This window comes from Panthera pardus, unplaced genomic scaffold (genome assembly GCF_024362965.1).
Source record: "Panthera pardus isolate Hobbes unplaced genomic scaffold, ASM2436296v1 HiC_scaffold_8, whole genome shotgun sequence".
Lineage (NCBI taxonomy): Eukaryota > Metazoa > Chordata > Mammalia > Carnivora > Felidae > Panthera > Panthera pardus.
Window position 1 is genome coordinate 105,091,880 of NW_026527013.1, and position 22,394 is coordinate 105,114,273.

Below are 22,394 nucleotides of genomic sequence, written 5' to 3' on the forward strand. Positions count from 1 at the left end.
TATTTTAAGTTTCAAATAGTTACTGATACTGTTAATTAATTCAGTGGCATTTACGTAATTATAAATATTACCATAATCGTGAGCCTCGTTTCAGCATTGCAGTCATCGGTAAAAAGTAGAGTGAATTGCTGTGGAGTTTGGGACTCTGCTTTCCACATAAGAAGTCCCGTAGAAGAAACATTTGCTCCCTCGGGACCTGAGTCCAAGGCAAAATGGATGTCAGAGCCTTCAGGATCGACAGCCGTGAACTGGAACACAAAGTTCTCCCCGAAAAATGTCTCTAATTTGTCTTGTGGCATTTGAATCAGTGGGGGTTGGTTGTCTGTCAAAGAGAAAGAGGTTATTTTGTACTTGTGTATAAAGAAAAAGGAAAAGGGAAAGTAAAGTATGATGCAAAGACCTCAGACTGAAACATTTTGATGAATTTCAAACTCCCCTAAAACTTCCATTACCTATGCTGGCTCTTTTTCTTTCTTTTCTTTTCTTTTCTCTTTTCTTTTCTTTTCTTTTCTTTTCATATTCTGAATAAATTCAATTGCATTCTTAGAAAATGTAAAAGTAACTGACAGGTGCAAGACTTCAAACTTGCTACAAGGGTGTAACAGCACTTTGAACACAGCATAAAATACATAAACATATCTGCATTTCCCAGACTGGATGCATCTCCTTTTCTGTCTGAAATTATTTCTTGGTGTTGACCAACTCATTGCTTGCTCTTTCACTCTCTCTTCTTCATCCTCTGCCCTTTTCAGCTTTTCTTTCCCCTCAACACCTCCTTTTATTTCCCCTTCACTCTCCATGACTGGATTGTTCATTTAACGCCCCCGCCCCACCCGACCTTATTTTCCTCACTGTACCTGCGTCTCCAGTAGGAACTGGAAGCCATATAAGTCACAGCCATCCTCTGCTCCTCAGAGGCATTTCCCACTGCCAAGCTCACATAATGGAACGGTGGTTATTTCAGAGGACAGAGAAAGCTCCCTTTGCGCTCAAGTAATGCTTTAAAACACTTTTTTTATATTGTCATATTAAAAAATGTCCCCCTTCCTTGGCTTAACACATGGAAGGTATAGGATTTTTCATCACACTGGGCACAAACACTTTCTGCTTGCATCGACAAAGCACTGATGCCAAGAGAATGTGGTTCTGACTCCCATTCTGCCATCACATATCTTTATACAATTTACTGGTTTTAATTTCCTCACCCCTCAATATGAGAAATTGGGATAGATGATTTTTCCAGCCTCCTTAAATCCTTGAACATCGTAAATCTATTATGAGTCAGTCATACTCAAGCCATTAAAAACATACACACCAATTCAGAAGTTATATTGTGTTTCCCTTATCTTTTGCACTTAATTCTTCACCAAATTTGTACTGTCTTCCCATAACACCCCATGAGTCTTGCACCTGAACCATAAATTATCTGAAAAATGGTCTAATACAGTAATGAAATTTGTATACACAATAATATATATAGTGATGTTACAAAGCACTGTATAAATACAAGGTTCTAGGATTCCTTAGCTAAAATTACATGGGGATAGGAGGAGGGAGTAATTATATCTTGTATTTTATAATGCCTGCTTGGTCTTTGGGATGAGGAAAGAGAATGAAGAAACAATTATATGGAATTATGTATAGCTGTAGTAAAGAAAGTGAAGACATTACAGGCCAGAAAGGAATGGCAGGAGATCTTCAATGTGATGAACAGAAAAAAAAATATGCAGCCGAGAATCCTTTATCCAGCAAGTCTGTCATTTAGAATAGAAGGAGAGATAAAGGTCTTCCCAAAGAAACAAAAACTGAAGGAATTCGTCACCACTAAACCAGCCCTACAAGAGATCCTAGCGGGGATCCTGTGAGAAAAAGTACCAGAGATATCGCTACAAGCATGAAACCTACGGACATCACAATGCCTCTAAACCCGTATCTTTCTATAATAACACTGAATGTAAATGGACTAAATGCACCAACCAAAAGACATAGGCTATCAGAATGGATAAAAAAACAAGACCCATCTATTTTCTGTCTACAAGAGACTCATTTGAGACCTGAGGACACCTTCAGATTGAGAGTGAGGGGATGGAGAACTATTTATCATGCCACTGGAAGTCAAAAGAAAGCTGGAGTAGCCATACTTATATCAGACAAACTAGACTTTAAATTAAAGGCTGTAACAAGAGATGAAGAAGGGCATTATAAATAATTACAGGGTCTATCCATCAGGAAGAGCTAACAATTATAAATGTCTACATGCCGAATACAGGAGCCCCCAAATATATAAAACAATTACAAACATAAGCAACCTTATTGATAAGAATGTGGTAATTGCAGGGGACTTTAACACTCCACTTACAGAAATAAATAGATCATCTAGACACATGGTCAATAAAGAAACAAGGGCCCTGAATGATACATTGGATCAGATGGACTTGACAAACCTATTTAGAACTCTGCATCCCAGAGCCACAGAATATACTTTCTTCTCGAGTGCACATGGAACATTCTCCAAGATGGATCACATACTGGGTCACAAAACAGCCCTTCATAAGTATAAAAGAATTGAGATCATACCATGCATACTTTCAGACCACAATGCTATGAAGCTTGAAATCAACCACAGGAAAACGTCTGGAAGACCTCCAAAAGCATGGAGGTTGAAGAACACCCTACTAAAGAATGAATGGGCCAACCAGGCAATTAGAGGAGAAATTAAAAAATATATGGAAACAAACGAAAATGAAAATACAACAATCCAAACACTTTGGGACGCAGCGAAGGCAGTCCTGAGAGGAAAATACATTGCAATCCAGGCCTATCTCAAAAAATAAGAAAAATCCCAAATACAAAATCTAACAGCACACCTAAAGGAAATAGAAGCAGAACAGCAAAGACAGCCTAAACCCAGCAGAAGAAGAGAAATAATAAAGATCAGAGCAGACATAAACAATATAGAATCTAAAAAAACTGTAGAGCAGATCAAAGAAACCAAGAGTTGGTTTTTTGAAAAAATAAACGAAATTGATAAACCTCTAGCCAGGCTTCTCAAAAAGAAAAGGGAGATGACCCAAATAGATAAAATCATGAATGAAAATGGAATTATTATAACCAATCCCTCAGAGATACAAGCAATTATCAGGGAATACCATGAAAAATTATATGCCAACAAACTGGACAATCTGGAAGAAATGGACAAATTCCTAAACACCCACACGCTTCCAAAACTCAATCAGGAGGAAATAGAAAGCTTGAACAGACCCATAACCAGCGAAGAAATTGAATCAGTCATCAAAAATCTCCCAACAAATAAGAGTCCAGGACCAGATGGCTTCCCAGAGGAGTTATACCAGATGTTTAAAGCAGAGATAATACCTACTTCTCAAGCTGTCCCAAAAAATAGAAAGGGAAGGAAAACTTCCAGACTCATTCTTTGAAGCCAGTATTACTTTGATTCCTAAACCAGAGACCCAGTAAAAAAAGGAACTACAGGCCAATATCCCTGATGAATATGGATGCAAAAATTCTCACTAAGATACTAGCAAATAGAATTCAACAGCATATAAAAAGAATTATTCACCATGATCAAGTGGGATTCATTCCTGGGATGCAGGGCTGGTTCAACATTCGCAAATCAATCAATGTGATACAGCACATTAATAAAAGAAAAGATAAGAACCATATGATCCTGTCAATCGATGCAGAAAAGGCCTTTGACAAAATTCAGCAACCTTTCTTAATAAAAACCCTAGAGAAAGTCGGGATAGAAGGAACATACTTAAACATCATAAAAGCCATTTATGAAAAGCCCACAGTTCACATCATCCTCAATGGGGAAAAACTGAGAGCTTTTTCCCTGAGATCAGGAACACGACAGGGATGTCCACTCTCAATGCTGTTGTTTAACATAGTGTTGGAAGTTCTAGCATCACCAATCAGACAAGAAAAGGAAATCAAAGGCATCAAAATTGGCAAGATGAAGTTAAGCTTTCACTTTTTGCAGATGACATGATATTATACATGGAAAATCTGATAGACTCCACCAGAAGTCTGCTAGAACTGATACATGAATTTAGCAAAGTTGCAGGATACAAAATCAATGTGCAGAAATCAGTTGCATTCTTATACACTAGCAATGAAGCAACAGAAAGACAAATAAAGAAACTGATCCCATTCACAATTGCACCAAGAAGCATAAAATACCTAGGAATAAATCTAACCAAAGATGTACAAGATCTGTATGTTGAAAACTATAGAAAGCTTATGAAGGAAATTGAAGAAGATATAAAGAAATGGAAAAACATTCCGGGCTCATGGATTGGAAGAATGAATATTGTCAAAATGTCAATACTACCCAAAGCTATCTACACATTCAATGCAATCCCAATCAAAATCGCACCAGCATTCTTCTCGAAACTAGAACAAGCAATCCTAAAATTCATATGGAACCACAAGAGTCCCCGAACAGCCAAAGTAATTTTGAAGAAGACCAAAGCAGGAGGCATCACAATCCCAGACTTTAGCCTCTACTACAAAGCTGTAATCACTAAGACAGCATGTATTGGCACAAAAACAGACACATAGACCAATGGAATAGAATAGAAACCCCACAACTAGACCCACAAAAGTATGGCCAACTCATCTTTGACAAAGCAGGAAAGAATATCCAATGGAAAAAAGACAGTCTCTTTAACAAATGGTGCTGGGAGAACTGGACAGCAACATGCAGAAGATTGAAACTAGACCACTTTCTCACACCATTCATAAAAATAAACTCAAAATGGATAAAGGACCTGAATGTGAGACAGGAAACCATCAAAACCCTAGAGGAGAAAGCAGGAAAAGACCTCCCTGACCTCAGCTGTAGCAATTTCTTACTTGACACATCCCCAAAGGCAAGGGAATTAAAAGCAAAAATGAACTACTGGGACCTTATGAAGATAAAAAGCTTCTGTACAGCAAAGGAAACAACCAACAAAACTAAAAGGCAACCAACGGAATGGGAAAAGATATTTGCAAATGACATATCGGACAAAGGGCTAGTATCCAAAATCTATAGAGAGCTCACCAAACTCCACACCCGAAAAACAAATAACCCAGTGAAGAAATGGGCAGAAAACATGAATAGACACTTCTCTAAAGAAGACATCCGGATGGCCAACAGGCACATGAATTGCTCCTCATCAGGGGAATACAAATCAAAACCACACTCAGATATCACCTCACGCCAGTCAGAGTGGCCAAAATGAACAAATCAGGAGACTATAGACGCTGGAGAGGATGTGGAGAAATGGGAACCTCTTGCACTGTTGGTGGGAATGCAAACTGGTGCAGCCACTCTGGAAAACAGTGTGGAGGTTCCTCAAAAAATTAAAAATAGACCTACCCTATGACCCAGCAATAGCACTGCTAGGAATTTACCCAAGGGATACAGGAGTGCTGATGCATAGGGGCACTTGTACCCCAATGTTTATAGCAGCACTCTCAACAATAGCCAAATTATGGAAAGAGCCTAAATGTCCATCAACTGATGAATGGATAAAGAAATTGTGGTTTATATACACAATGGAGTACTATGTGGCAATGAGAAAGAATGAAATATGACCCTTTGTAGCAACATGGATGGAACTGGAGAGTGTCATGCTAAGTGAAATAAGCCATACAGAGAAAGACAGATACCATATGTTTTCACTCTTATGTGGATCCTGAGAAACTTAACAGGAACCCATGGGGGAGGGGAAGGAAAAAAAAAAAGAGGTTAAAGTGGGAGAGAGCCAAAGCATAAGAGACTCTTAAAAACTGAGAACAAACTGAGGGTTGATGGGGGGTGGGAGGTAGGGGAGGGTGGGTGATGTGTATTGAGGAGGGCACCTTTTGGGATGAGCACTGGGTGTTTTATGGAAACCAATTTGACAATAAACTTCATATATTGAAAAAAAAAAAAAGAAAGTGAAGACGTTATACGACACATAACTATGATTTGGGGTGTTTTTGGGGGTGGAACAAAGTATCCAGACATTATCTGTACCCACTATTATACTCATGAGGTCCCAGAATGGTAGGGCTGGAAGGCACTTAATAGGTTATTGAATCCAGATAATCTCATTTAACAGGTGATGAATGCATAGCCTTTGGAATTTAAATAGCGAAATGCCTTGTCACAAAACAGAAAAGAAGGCTAAGAGCAGGATATAGAGCTTTGCTTTTGGCCTCAAAGTAATGTCTTCTTTCCACTAAACCCACCAACCTTCAGTGATGGACGTTTTATGTGTTTACATAGTGGCCATTCTGCTGGTAGCTGTATGACTTGTACAAACTGTGTGTAGCTGAATTAATCATCTGATTTCTTCCATTAATAATTCACATTTGCTTTCAGGATCAAATACCGAAAGGAAAATCCCATACCCTATTATAGTATAATCACGGAAATTACATAAAATAACATGTCATCTTGTATTACGTTCAAGCAAAGCAAATCATGCAGTTAGGAAAGATGCTAAATAAAGCACAGTGTTCATCTTAAACACATTTATGTAACTCGTGTCTTAAAAATCACTTAAAAATTATCTTGTAGAGGAAATATTTGTATTAATAAAGAATAACTTACTTTCTAAAAATGACCAAGTAAATTTTGAAATTTTTGGTCTACAAATCAAACAAGGGCTGGTAGGATTTTTATCTCCTTCAATGTAGCAGAGCCCATCGATAATGCAAACATTTTCCTAATGGAAGTTTTAAAAAGAGGAAAGCAATTAGGATACCGTTAGAGTTAGTGTTTAGGAAAAAATGTACATAGAAAGATAGCATCATATATGTTGATCAATCCAGGGTAAGCATGTTATAAGTCTCTTTTGCTTAGGAAACATTTTTTCATGTGTCCTAATCATAAATGTATGTTAGAAAACAAATCATTTCCTTTTTGTTTAATTGCCCGTGGAACTGATCAATAGGGAAGGAATAAGAAAATACATATAGCTGTATCTCTGTGTAGAATTTTAGCTTATAAATAACATGGAAGACAATCTGTCTTTTCTTCTGGTCTTTCTTACTGCTAAGTCAGGCTGAAGTGCTCTATTTATAAAGAAATGAAACAATTTTTCCCCTTGCTCATCTTACAGAAACACATATGTTTATAGCTATTTTCCCTTCCTCTAGGATCCCACTATGTCCTCTGAACAGAGCAAAACTGAACCAGAACCTTGGCATAATGATCCACACTTGACAATGGATATCCTTATAGAAAATAGTGGAAAGAGAGGCTGATCTGCAAAAAAATAATTTTAAATGTAGCAATAATTTTCAACCTGGGAAGAAGACCAAATTTTGTTCAGCATATATAAGCTTTGCCCATTTAATGTAATCTCCTTTGATGTCACTTGGAACACTGCACAAAAATAAGAACAGAACATTCGCAACAATGTAAAACAATTTTGAATTACAAAATTTTAAAAGTACTTACTGTAAAACATGTGGAAACAGAATATTTAGGGGAAAATAAAAATCAAACAACTTTGTAAAAACAGAAACTTCTGGGGCACTTGGGTGGCTCAGTCTGTTGAGCATCTGAATTCAGCTCAGGTCATCTTGTGGTTTGAGTTCGAATCCCGCATTGGGCTTTGTGCTAGCAGCTCAGATCCTGGAGCCTGCTTCAGATTCTGTGTCTCCATCTCTTTCTGTCCCTCCCCTGCTTGTGCTCTGTCTGTCTGTCTCTCTCTCTCTCTCTCTCTCTCTCAAAAACTAAATAAAACATTAAAATCATTAAAAAAGTAATTTAAAAACCCCAGAAACTTTTTACTGACATGATCTAATTGCTAATCTCAAGGGAAAAAAAAAGATTTAAAATTCAAAATAATGATACTTTTCATTTTTATCTACATAAATATTATTTGATATGCTTCTCAATTTTGAATAGCCAAGTAATATTACTTCCATGGTATGTATTAAATCAGCAACTGGCATATGAGAAAGATATGGTGATAAACCCAACAGACTGCACATAGATTAAGAGGGTGTGGCTGTGAGGATTCAGCTCAGGCTGGGGTGTTCTGTAATCTCGTAAGTAGATAATTGCATGGCTCAATGAATTTATTTGCCACACACACACACACACACACACACACACACACTCCCTATAAAAGTGGTAGCCTTACACATTTTACAAGCTCCATCAAAATGCATGTCATTTGCCACAAAGATTAGGCACGAGCAGAGAGACATCTAACTGGAAAATCTTTATTACTTTTTAAAAGGAATGTAGTAGGAGTTAAAATTCAATCTGAACCTCCCCTTTTAATTTTTTTTTAAGAAATAAATAACCAGCCACTTGAAAACATTAGAGGTAGAAATCTCCTTGCCATTTCACCAAGAGTTACTGGCAGAGTAACAATTTCAGTTAACCTCATATAAACTTGAGGAAGGCTTTTCTCTATTAGTATTTCTGATATGAAGGTGAAAACAACTAATATGCCTTTAATATGCCAATAGCATGGGAAATGAAAATACTTACCATGTAAATGTGAAAATAAGTGAAAAACTGCTTACCTTTATAGTACATGAGTCTTTTTCATAGAGACCACAAAGTTGACAAGCCCCATCATAGATGATCATTATTTTGGGATTACTGAACCTGTAACCATCATTAGATACCTGTAAGATGCAGTTTTATAATAAGATAATTTGTTCTAAATGTGGCTTCATAAATTCATTATGAAATTTTAATACATAAATATTTACTTTATTAATAAATATGAGACTGTCTTTTCTTTTTTACCTTTAACTGCCACTTCGCAATTGGCTTCTCACCCATCAGATCTAAGGTATCAGACTGCTGAACATCAGGGGGCAGCTGACAATCAATAGTTCTGCTATTTTGAAAAACAATATGCGTGTAGACAGCTTTTCCAAGGACCCAATTACTGCTATTATACTAAAGGCATAATAAGAAAGCAATTAACTTCTGTTTAATTATGGAAATTCCTTGCTAATAAACTACATATAATCAAAATATAAATCTTAAAAAATGCATGGCTGGTATAATGGAATATATAATGAATGAAGTAATAAAACTGACATCAATAGTGAATTTTATCCAGAATAATATAAACCATATATACCTTAATTAGACGTAAACTGGTTCTAATGCCTCATGCATTTCTTATAGGTGTAAATCAAAGAAGTTATCAATATTGGTCATGTATAATGAATCGCCAAGTAATGAGTTTTGTAGCAAGAGGAAACACATTTGACTATGTAGCTGACACACAGTGGTTTGATTTTCTGCCCAGAAACTCATTTCTTCTGCAAAAGCTCTTAAACTTCTACTTTTACTTGAAATTGCTCTGTCGGTCCTCCATCCATATGGTTCCCAGGACCTTCTCATGTTTTTACATGACCCATCTTCCTGGCTATGCTTGATTGCTCTGGGGGTGTATCTAAGCTGAGTCAATGCTTTAATTATTTAGAATGTTTCAACTTTATACCAGAGGGGATACTGGGCCAGTATGCTTCTGGTAGCTTCACGTGCAAGATAAAAAGTAATGGAGATGTGGGTGGCTGTATTTTTCACTATGTGTAGGAGGCTAGTATATAGTAAAAGGGAAAAATAAAGCCCACAGAGAAAAGCAGAACTGAGACAGACAGATACATACACACACACACACACACACACACACACACACACACACACACACACAAATTCAGATATACTGAGTCTTCGTGGTGTTCAAGTCCCAAATTCAAGTTGTTCCTGAGAATTCAGCAATTACATTCTTACCCTGATTTTGTGAAAAACACACTACCTTAATAATAAATCCTATTTTTGATTAAGGTAATTCAAATGAATCTATATAACTTGAAACTAAATTCTAACTGGTTTACTCTATTTAATAACTCAGTGGCATATCATATTTAATCTACACTTAAAGTATAATTTTTTAGTATTAAAATGTATTGGTATTAAATGTATTAAATTACTAAATGTACTAAATACATTTAGTATTAAAATGTATTTAGTATTAAAATGATCTAAAGAGGAAAAGCCAGAAGAATTTTCTAGGTACTGGTAACTACATAGAAAGCTAAAAGGATATATTTTATTGCCAATATTTTGACTTAGATTTTTCTTTTAAGTTTATAACTGTATAATGTTTTCAATTGCTCAGAAATGGTCAAGGACCATGTTGATGCTTCAGTATTGTGAGTCTGCAGGAGAAGGAAAGGAAGGTAAGAACATGCTCATCTGTGGCTAGTGGGAAGTATCTTAAGATCTGAGGATTGAAGGAGTAGGCCACAGTACAAATCTCCATGTTTGAGGGGGGTATGTACAGTCTGGCCAAACAGATCAGTGGTTTCTCTCTAGCAGAGGGGGACTGACAACAGTGTTTCAGAGTAGTCATGATAAGGACACTTAGATGGAGACAGCGTTTTGTGTATTGAAACAAGGTTCCAGCCAAGTCCAGAAATCATTTCCCCTCCTGTTTGGAGAAGCCAACCCCAAATAAGGAATAAATGGAGTTATATTTATTTTCCATTCATCAATATTTTGAGAGTACCTACATGTGCTGAGAATTTCCTGATGAAGAAAGATCACAGAGGAAAGGACAGACAAAACAATTTTAATACTGCTATAACCAAGATTCAAGTTAAGTTCAGTGAGAGAGAAAGCATCCATTGTGTCTATCACGGTCAAGGGAGGCTTTTCTCCCTGAAAGTAGAAGAGGAGACTGCCGTTTGGACACCTGGAGCAGAATTGGAGAGACTACACTTCAGTGAGGCTGGAGGGAGGAGCAAGTGAAAAGGGAGGGATGCATGAGACAGCATGAGATTTTAGTATAGTGTATGCAGGCGGTTCAAGGTTACAAAAATAGACAGGAGCTGGATCACAAAGGACCATTCATTTCTACGAAAGCTACTTGAATTTAATCTTACAAGTATTTAAAAACTGGATTCTGTAAAGTTCTGGCTGCTTTTCGTAGAGGCAGAAAGTGAAAGAAAGGATTGGGTGCTTGGATCTCCAGATAAAAACGTGTAAAATTACTATTGCAAAAGTAGAAAAGAGCAGCCATAATATGCTACCTTTCATGTAATAAAAGGAGGGATTCATCTGTTCCTTTGTGCAAAAGAAATGCAGTAAGGACAAACCAGAAAATAATGAGAGTGGATACCTCCAGGGATAGATGGGAATGGAATGGAAAGAAAGGGTAATGGACAGAGCAGTATAGATGAAAAGACAGTGATATTTTTCTGTGTGAATCTTCCGTACGGCACCAACTCCCAGAACCATGATTTTTTTGCTTACTTTCCAAATAAATAAATAACTAAAATCAAGTAAACTGTGGAGGAAATTTAAAGCAGATACAAATACTCAAAAATAAACTGAATGGTATTACAAATGAAATAAACATCCTGAACAGGGTGCAAAAATATAAGTAAGTTTGGCGCTGGCTAGTGAACATATATATTTTCTTTCTCTAGTTCTGTATAGTGTGTTAGAGAATTTCATAGTGTGCTCTTTATTTGTCAGATATTTAGAAAAAAGTCGTATGAGAATAATATCACAGCAAATAATACATCTGAAAGTAAGTACAAAATGTACTTTCCAAGAGAATACAGACCTATAAAACTTTTTGGCAAATAACTTAATTGTACTGTGATGTCATTTGATTTATTCTGCCACAAACAGTATAATGTCTAGTCTCTTGAGGAATACTGAAGTGAATAAAATTATGCATACATTCCATTTTCCATTGTGTGTCTTATTTTTTCATTGGGATTAAAATATTTCATGGCTCATTTAGAAAAGCTCTACTCAAAAAATCCTGAAATAAGAATATTTTTCTTGTATAATTCTTTGAAAAAGACAGACACAAAAGTTATTTCCTCCTTAAATTCTCAATCCCAGGATCACATTTAGCTTTAGCAACTTAGAGAAAAAGTATAAAGAATGCTAAAATGTGATTTTCTGTTTTAAGTTTTCAGCTTACCCCAGTATTTTCAAAGGGCTTTCCTTAAAATAAAAATCCACTTGAATAAAGAAAAGGAAGACCAATGATTGATGATAAATAATCATCAAAATAAGATATAGCTTGATATACCAATGTTCAAACTGAGTCATTACGTCTGTCGTTTGTAGCCCCAAGAAAGAAAAACACTATTTTTATTTTGAAATCCATAGTAAGGGAAATATAAAGGATGAGTGCAATTAATCTTCACTTTTTGTTTGGTAAAAGGGAATTGTTCATATCTCTACATCCCCTAAGTCATACAGATTTGTCTTGGGCAAAAATGATCTCTATTTGTTGTGGTTTTACATTTTAATAAATGCAGAAGCTTACATATCAAGCTTAATATTACTTTAATTTCTTATTATGACTGGAATAGTGAGCCAATACTGTAATAAAAATTATAGAAAATATTTTAATATGGTTAATGAATAGGAAAGAAACTTTAAGGTTAAGCAATGTAACCATATTCTTATTGAGCTCTCTGTGGATTTGACATCCTTTGGGATTATGTTGTTAACTGATAGACCAAATTAATCCAAGAAAAAATTAATCTGAATAACTCATAAACTTAATTGTTTTTCAACACTATAATTAACATACCTGCAGTTTAGTAACTTCACATTTAGTTGAAGGTAATTCTTTGAAGCCTTGACCAAACACTCTCACTGTCATACAATTATATTTTCGAATATTACAGAATCCAGCATTCCCAAGTCCTATAATTTCAGGAGCCTTGTCTTTGGACAAAAGTGATAAAACAAAATGGACAAAAATCCATAAAAATAAACTAATTATTTACAAGGTCCAAATTAAAAGCATATGGAAAATAATATTTTGAAGTCTAACCAAATATAAGTACCTTAATTAAACTATTAAATATTAAGAGTAACCTGGTATTTAAAAAAGTGTCACTTACCATCAAGCCAATAACAACAGCATTAAAGATACTACCAGTGCCCAAATACACAGATTTAATTGATGTTTTAATAATGTTTAATACCAATTATTTACAAGTATTAGCAAATTACTACTACAATGGCCTGTGTTTTGTTTTTGCCATTTTGGTTTGTGCCATAGAGGTGGGTTATAGAAAAATACTTCTGCAATAAAATAGTGTAATTAGCAATGTAATATATTAATATTTAAAAAAAGTCTTAATTTAAAAAGAAGAATTATCAAAATTTTATGAAAATGTTATTAATGTTTTTATGTATTATTGCTATCTTACATGCCACCATAATCTTAAGTGTACTTTCAATCACAGGAGAAAAAAATTCTCCTAGTAGTCAGAGTTAACTGATTTTCACATAGTTATATCTTTGGTTCTGGTCTTGGTAAGATCACACATCATGTGTACCAGCAAGATCTGGTTGTCAAAATAGATAAATGCAGCATATGAAAGTAACTGAGTCCTCTAAGTACTGGCAAAATGTAAGTGAATATAACTTTACTAGCAGGAGAATATAAAATCATAAATTGTATACTCAGAACACTAAAAATGCTTATGGAAATTAAAAAAACATTTGTTTATTCTTTCATATTCAACAAATGTTTACTGAAGAATTTCTACTTTTCCAGATGTTATTCTAGGTACTGAATACTAGGTTTCTCTATGTAAAGAGAACAAGTTCCTGCCTTCATATAATTTACATTCTAATATGGGAGGACAAAAAAAATGAAAAATAAATATAAAGTGTATCACACAAATGTTTTCAAGACTATGGAGAAAACATATATACTAACTATATTAAGTGAGATAAGACTATGTGATTGTGTGAAGAAAACTACTTTATTTTGAAAGACTTTGGAAGAAGTCTGAAATAATATGATATTTGAACAGAGAAGAGAAGGAAGTTGATCAGGAATCTATGAATTGGAAGAATGCTCCCGTGAAAGGGAAAGTAATTCAAAGGTCCTGAGGTGGGAGCAGGCTTGGCCTCTTTGACAAACAGCAAAGCAACCACTTAAGAACACTGGGGAGCAGTGGACTATGGAGAGAATGGTAGATGAGTTCAGTGAGAGAGGAGGTTCAGACTGCATAGGGTCTTCTAGACCATGGTAGGGAATGTGGATTTTACTTGGAAGGAGAGAGAGAGAGCCATTAGAGGCATTTAAGCAAGAGTTCTGTGATCTCACTATCATTTCAAAGGGATCTCTTTAGCTGTTATATGCAAAATAAACTTTGAGAGAATCTATAATAATCCAGGTGAGATATAATAGTAGCTTGGACTAAGTTATTGCAGGGAAAGAGATGATATTCTTCAAATCTAGAGCTGGATTTGCTACTAAAACATGAGGCATGAAAAAAAAAATGAGAAGCCAAAATGACTACAAGTTTTTAACATGAACAATCAGAGGAGTGAAGTTTACATTTACTGAGATGGAAAAGGGCAGGATGGTGGGGGTAGAAGAAAATCAGGAGTTACTGTTTAATAGCTAATGAAATCCAATTGACTTTTAGAAATTTCTTTCTCTTATATACTGAGATACAAAATAGTTTGTGCCACGTAGATGGGTTAGTGAAAATATTAAGCAAATTGGTATAATTAGTAAAATATTATAAACACAGTACTCAAAATACACTGAATGTGAGTTCTAGAGAAATAATGATTCTCTACCAGTAGAGGGATGAACTGTGTGCAAAGGCCCTGAGGTCAAGAGAACCTAGTGTTACAGAAACCAAAGTGGGTGGAGTAAAATAAGTGAGGGTTTTAGTTGTAGGGGATGAGTTTGAAGATATATGGTGTGCCTGAACATATTGTGCTTTATAGGCTATTATCAGTACCCCAGCTTTCACTATAAGTAAGATGAGACACTTTGGAAGAATTATTACTAATAGTATTGCTTAATATAATTTACATTCTTTTCCCAACATAATCTGAAGGAACCCTGTCAAAATACAGAAGGTAAGAGAGAACAAATAAGTTTTCATAATCAAATGACATACACAATATCAAAGTTGGAGGGTACTTACTCACCATGGGAATCACTGCAATCATAGGAACTAAAGCCTGGGGAACATACACATCCCCATTCCATACACTGCCCATTGCCACTGCATAAATTGGGGCATTTTAGTACTGAGAGAACGACTTCAATTGACTTGCCATATTCTTCTGTGTTGTATTTCCCCTCTTCCAAAATTCTCCTTTCACATTCATTTTCTAAAAGAGCCACAGCTGCTTCTGTCCAGCTAAGGTCATCTTTTAGGAGAACATCCTTAATGCACATATCTATAGCAATGTCTAGGCTCTTGCCCAGAAAGGCAAGACAGTGTCTTCCTATGCTGGAGTTACCAAGAGTCTGCTGGCACAGTGCCAAGGTGCTGTATTCAGTGAGACCAGAGGGTGTGGGCCACGTAGGGACAAACTCTTGGTGGACATCCTCAGAATGGTCCTCAGGGAAGAAATAAGTGAATTCTTCTAGGTCACTTTGGCTGAGACTTCGTAAAGCAAACATAGGAAGAAACTCATAATTTATGTTTTGCCGTTTCCATCTGTTTTGTGGATCCCACCTCATCTCTTGGCTGCGGCTACCCTGGTCCTGGGTCCGTTTCCCATTGTCCGAAGTGTTTGGTGTGTGTTGTTTTTCATTTCCAGGATGTGTTTGTAAATCTAAGTCCAGTTTGGTTAGGTTCATGTGCTTTTTTTCTTGAGGAAAGAAATTCAAATTATTTTCTTCAAATGCATACTCATTTATCCCTCTGGTAAGAGCTTCTGAATTAATATATTCAGAGGTGACATCTAGTTCTGGTATCAGGAAAGAGAATTTGACATGTTTGAGATCTCTGCAACCTGAAACGATCTCTGGTTGAGAAACACTGTCCAGGTGATCAGAAGGATATAATGACTTAGTCAGAGAGCAGCTACAATAGGATTGTTTTCCAGATGATGGCGGAGAAATTGGCATTGTGTCAAACATGCTTTTCCCTGGCAAAATCCTTCCAAGTGCAAAAGAGAAAAGAATAGTAATTTGGACAAGAACATTTTTTTCTCAGTAATGTGTTGAAAAACAAACAAACAAACAAAACAAAAACAAAAACAAAAACCCACAGAATACTGTGTCACCATTCATTTATTTATTTTTTAATTTTTTTTTAATGTTTATTTCTTATTAAGAGACAGAGAGAAGCAGAGCATGAGCATGGGAGGGGCACAGAGAGGGGGAGACACAGAATCCAAAGCAGGCCAGGCTCCGACCTGTCAGCACAGAGCCCAATGAGGGGCTAGAACTCACAAAACGCGAGATCATGACCTGAGATGAAATCAGATGCTTTAGTGACTGAGCCACCCAGGCGCCCCCATGTCACCCTCACTTAAACTCTAACATGAATACAATAACAAATGAAAATAATTTACTTTCTTACCTCCATTCATTAATAAAAGCAACACAATCATTAAAAGTTGAACTAATTTTGGTTCCATTTTTATTATGGAAATCATTTTCTGGGTTTTCATCAAAGGTGCCACAAAGTCCCAAAGTGTTTCTATAGTCTAAGCTAGGGGCTCGGATTGTTAAACTCATGCCCCATTCACTAAGATCAGCACGGATAAATGCTCCAGAAGAAAACCAGATCTGCAATACAGAAATAAATCAACTGCATTAAGAGTTGGTATAAAATAACACATTAAAAACATTAAATACAAAACAGTGTGTTGAATTTATTTATATATGTTCAATATATCTTGATGCAAGAATGAAAACTCTATATTTCTAACTATTCCTGAATATTTATTCTTAACTATATATTTAATCCCTAATATATGATTTATTAGGCACTGTGAAAAATATTTTTTAGGAATAACTTACCAAGTTAGCATATTGAAATCTTAAAATAAGGCTGCTTAGATTTGACAAAGACTTAACTATGTTGTGTCTAAATGTGTACGGAAAACTGAAAAAAGGTATTATTCCTTCTTAGATCCTTCCCCTAAAGCTTTATTTAGGGGGAAAAAAACCCTAATGCAAAAAAAAAAAAAAAAAAGATAACTCTTAATTTAATAGAGATGAAAACAAGTTCAGAAATCAATCCAAAATCTGTAGGAAAAAAAAAGAAAAATACTTTCAACCGTGAAGAATCATACATACTGTGACTTTTCTTCCTAAGTAAGATTCACTTATCTTGATATTGCTGGTTGCATCTTGGCTCTTTACAGATAAATATGGCTGTGATTCATGTAGCTGGCCACTGCACATATCAAAAGTAACTATATCACCTTCTTCTTTGGCAACAAACCCACAGTTACAGGACACAGGATAGTGAAGGCTTCCACAGTCCCACTGGCGTACATGGACTTCAAAATCACGTGACATACTCTTATAAAGCACAAATGTTCCAGTCTTGAAATTATCATATACCCTGGTATTAATAAAAATCAACTGCATTAAGAATTGGTATAAAATACCACAATAATACATTAAGCACAAACAATGTGTGTTAAACTTATTTATAAGTTTACTTACTTATTATAAGTTTACTCAGATACACTATGTATTTTACTTATTAATCATGCATATCTCTCTTTTGCTTTATAGAAGTAAGCTGCATGAGAGAGGGCACGTTTGTTCTATGCCCCGCCACACCCCCAGCATTTAGAACAGGGATTGTCACTCCTTGCACAATTAATCTTGTTGAATTATAGCTGATTAAATCAATCCCACTATTCTCGGAGGTTTTTCCACTAAAAGTTTTAAGTTTTCATCATAACCATAAAGGATTCTTGAAGGTGGGATCAATTTCTACTTTTTAATACTTGTTCAAACTTTCAGAGTATCACTTGCTATGGAGGATTTCTATCTCTATTTGTTCATATTGAATAATTTTACGGACAATGATGACATTAAAAGTATCTTAAAAAGAAGGGTGCCTCGGTGGCTCAGTCATTTAAGCGTCTGACTGCAGCTTAGGTCTGAATGCACCGTTTATGAGTTCGAGGCCCACGTTGGGCTCTGTGCTGACAGGTCAGAGCCTGGAAACCGCTTCAGATTCTGTGTCTTCCACTCTCTCTGCCCCTCCACATTCGCACTGTGTGTCTCTCTCTCTCAAAAATAAATAACCTCCCCAAAAAAAATTAAAAAAAAAAAAGATCTTAAAAAGAATAAATTACCTTATGTCATGAAGAAAATTTTTTTTTTTTTAAATTTTTTTTTCAACATTTTTTATTTATTTTTGGGACAGAGAGAGACAGCGCATGAACGGGGGAGGGGCAGAGAGAGAGGGAGACACAGAATCAGAAACAGGCTCCAGGCTCCGAGCCATCAGCCCAGAGCCTGACGCGGGGCTCGAACTCACGGACCGCAGGATCGTGACCTGGTTGAAGTCGGACGCTTAACCGACTGCGCCACCCAGGCGCCCCATGAAGAAAATTTTGACTCACCAAAGAGGTGTTCTTAAAATTTTCTTAGGGACATCTTAAAATCACATATTCCCCAGAAGAGTATAAACTGAGTTTAAATCCTTATAGGCAGATATTAATAGCAAGATAGCTTAGATTACTTTTTGGCCATTTAGCCCATTTCATTTGCATTCTAGAAGCAGATATTTAGGTATTTATGATAGCCACAATAGTTTCCCCCCTGAGTATCATTGTCATGAATTAGAAGTGTTTAGTTTTTTAGAAGTGTTTAGCTTTTTAAATAATTTTGTGTTAGTTTAATCATCTTGCCTAAACCAAAAAGATTATTTCAGTATCTTGCAGAAATGCAATATAGTAAATATCTCTAGAGCAAATATTTTAATCATTATTAAAAATAACTGAATGATCAAATTAAAATGACTATTCATATTTGTAAGAATCTTCATTTTTACAAATACAGACTCACTACAAATCTGTATATTTACCAAAAGCTAAAGTTTAAGGCAAAAACATTTCACACAAATAAATCAATATTTTGAAACAAGCCAGTGTTATCTATACATGCCTTCCTTTCTAATCTTTGTGAATAGGACTAGAAACAAAACAACAGCAAATTCCAAAAGAAGCAAAAACTATTAAAAGAAAAAAACTTTCAGGAAATTACCTGCCATCAAATGTAATTATATGTGGGTCAGTAAATGAATAGCAGTAAGCAGTTGGGACATCCTTTACTTTGATCTTAAAAGCAAAGATATTTTTGGTAAATATTATCATTAATTGTATTTAGTGACATACAATAAATAGCTTAGCAATCTCAATGAATTTTCAAATAATTGCTTTTATCACAGTTATAGAAAACTGAATCATTTAAAATGGAAAAAACTTATTAAGTAATTTTGAAATGAAACGTTTATGAGATGTATTGCTCAAATAAATATATCTTTTTTAAAGCTTCAATTGTGAAGATATTTTTGTAATTTGTCAACCTGGATGCTGTCTGGAATGTAGCTGTTCCACAGGAAATCCTCATTAACTATAGGTTCCACTACAATGTTTGTGATTCTATCTCCGTCTCGAGAAAAATCTGTTACAGCAGTGTAGGACACAAAAGCATGGTTACAGGATCCATTAGCACAGGATGATGTCTGGTGAAGGTCCACGTGACAGGAAGACAGTGCCAAGTTTAAACCTAGCTGTTCTGTACCTATTTTGTGAAAAAATACATTGAGAATTTTTGTAAGGAAATATACCAACAAAAGCATGTAATAACTTGATTAACATGGAAAATTGAATCGAAATATTATTCTCATTTTCTCTTATTTAAAAAATATGGTTGTAATTTTGTCTGAATGTGTAAATTTTGTCTAAAGGTATTGAACTCTATTTGATTTTTATAAGTAATTAATCAACTTCAATATATATATATACATAGTACTATTTTCAATAAGGTTATAAATCCATATGCACCTTCATAAAATTCAAAGCAATATATAAAATTTATTGTTTGTGCAAAAAAATCATAATTTCACCACCAAAAAGCAAAGTTTGATGTCTTTCTGCATCAATTGTGCCTTGGGTCCAGATATATCTGTAATATTTCATAGGGTTTGTACTCATGTTCTATCCATCGTTGAGTGATAGCAATGGTTATTAGTACAGATGATTATTGGATCATCAACTTAAAAATAGAAAAATTAAAATAAATTAAGTAATTCCACACAAGTAATAAACTCTCTATTGCTTTTTATCTCCCAAATGTCTCAATATATTCAGAACCTTGAGAAGCTTCCTTTCCTATGGAAAAAAGGACAGAAAACAATAATTTAGAAAAAAAAATAGTAACAGAAGAGAGAAAGGAACTTCAGGAATTTGTGTAAGTAAACAAAAAGGATAGATTATTTCAAAAACCGGTAACAAGGGAAGTCTGCTATCATATCTTATTAGTAATTACAAAATCCTTCTGAGATCTAGAAAAAAGTGGCTGTTGTTGAAAACTTTTCTATCGTCTTTTCTTCCACACATGATTTTCAGGTGTAAAATTATATTGGTCTGATGTAGGACACTGCACTAGATTCAAAATTACTGAAAAAAAAAGTTCCTCTTTATGCATTTTTTTCCATGGAAGTGCATACTGTTATTATGCACATAAAAAATAACAGAAACATCCAAATTTTTAGCTGGCTCCCTAAAGTCACTGTGGAATATATCTGGCTTGGATATAACCCCTGACATCATTTCCCCTGGTCCACGGTATGAGGGCCAAGTATTGCTCTCTATAAGCCTGTGAAAAAGCAGCATAGTAGTTGTGGAAATACACTAAGAGATACCCACTTGAGCTCTGTGGAAGTAGATATGCAATGAAAATACACTTAAAAAAGATAAGATGAAGCAAATCCAGAATGAAATCCAGAAATTCTCCTCCAGAAAAAAAGGGAAATTATTTTTAACTGACAAATAGCAGGGACATGCAAACTCCTAAAATGTAGATATATATTGCTTTTGTATTATTATAATAATGCCTTTCTTGCTGCAAGAATTGAGAGCACACAAATATAGTTTAAAGTATACTTGCAGCTGAAGAAAATCTCTGCCTGACACAAGTTTGAAAAGGGTCATATTAACATCATCCTCTTCCTATTCTCCCCCATAAGCTGTAGTAAAATTTACCAAATATACTTTTCACACGTAGTTTGAAGTAAAATTATGTCAAACAGTCTGAGAGAGAGGGTTTAATTGCATATTTCTGTGCTGAATTTCAAAACACAGTGTTGCTCACAATGCTCCTGAAATCTGAATGAGTGGCTGGGCATTTATTACCTAAGCCTGTTTACTGTCACCTGTCTTGAGACAGCATCTCCCAATGCTTCTCTCTATTTGTACGTCCATCTCTTTTCTGGGTGTATCATTCCCATGGGACTCTCTCTTCAAACATTTTTATCCTTTGCTTCTCTGATTTAATTAGGTATAATAGAGACCTGAAGACCTAGACACATAGTATTTGGTATATTTATTACATAAAATTTTATGTCCTATGGTGAAAAGGTATGTAAACAGAATCTCTCTTAAAAGTCATATTCTAATTTATATATCTCTTATGTGCTTTGGTTTCTACCTCAAAGTCTTAGAGGGAGAAACAGAATTCAACTAAACCCAATCACTGCCATCCATGCTTTGTCCTCTCATAATCTATCGTGTCCTTTGGGAGAATTTCATCTCTCCCTATATGGCTGTGACAGTGACATATGTGCAGCCATGCATCACACAATCTATGTAATTTGTAATTTAAATACAATTTTATAACAAAAGGTCTCAAACACAAGCTTACATTAAGGAGAGAAGTATAAAGACTGTATTAGGAGACCCATGTTGCATAAGCTTGAATTTATGTTAATATAACATATCATACCTCCCTAGTTAGGGGTATTTGGAAAATCTTAAAGAGCAGTTTGTCTCTCCATCTCTGAAAACAAAGCAAAGAAAAAAGTAAGTGGGAGGATGAGAATGAAAAGGAGGAAGAAAAAGATGATGATGAGGAGTTGTTCATCACTGTTTTTTTTTTTTTTTAATACATGCTATGAGCCCAGGAAGGATAAATGTGAATTGCAACATAGACTGTTTTGACAGTCAATAATATGGACCCATATCATTAATATGGCTGAGCTATAATTTGATGTAAACACACAACATAATTCATTATATGCATACTCTCCAGTGACTTTTTCTAGAAGAAAAAAAAAAGCATTAATTATTATTTGAAATCCAGTAATAAAATTAAGTGAATTTAGTGTATTACCTTGATCAACAGTTTTCAGTTTTAATGAGATTTTGCATTCCTGGTCAAGCTCGCTGAATTCAGAACAAATGACAGGTACTGTGCTCTCTATCTTCAGGCGATATTCTTTCCCATCTTCTGATATAGTGCTTAATTCAGGGTGTAACTGGTATAAGAAAATATGTAGTCATATCAAAATAGAATTTATTCCTAAGATAAAATTTTACAAGAGCATTTTTCTTAACAGCTCCTATTTTGCTAAAT

The 22,394-nt window shown here is 35.1% G+C and overlaps 1 protein-coding gene across 1 annotated transcript in view; it reads right to left on the minus strand.

Moving 5' to 3' along the window:
* The window catches only part of VWDE (von Willebrand factor D and EGF domains), a 76,867-nt gene that overhangs the window by 26,244 nt on the left and 28,229 nt on the right, over positions 1-22,394 (minus strand). The window contains 11 exon segments of the mRNA XM_019443466.2: positions 72-322; positions 6,608-6,722; positions 8,542-8,646; positions 8,771-8,926; positions 12,603-12,739; positions 14,981-15,942; positions 16,369-16,577; positions 17,091-17,361; positions 19,023-19,096; positions 19,345-19,562; positions 22,152-22,296. Of these exon segments, the coding sequence (XP_019299011.2) occupies positions 72-322; positions 6,608-6,722; positions 8,542-8,646; positions 8,771-8,926; positions 12,603-12,739; positions 14,981-15,942; positions 16,369-16,577; positions 17,091-17,361; positions 19,023-19,096; positions 19,345-19,562; positions 22,152-22,296 (2,643 nt within the window).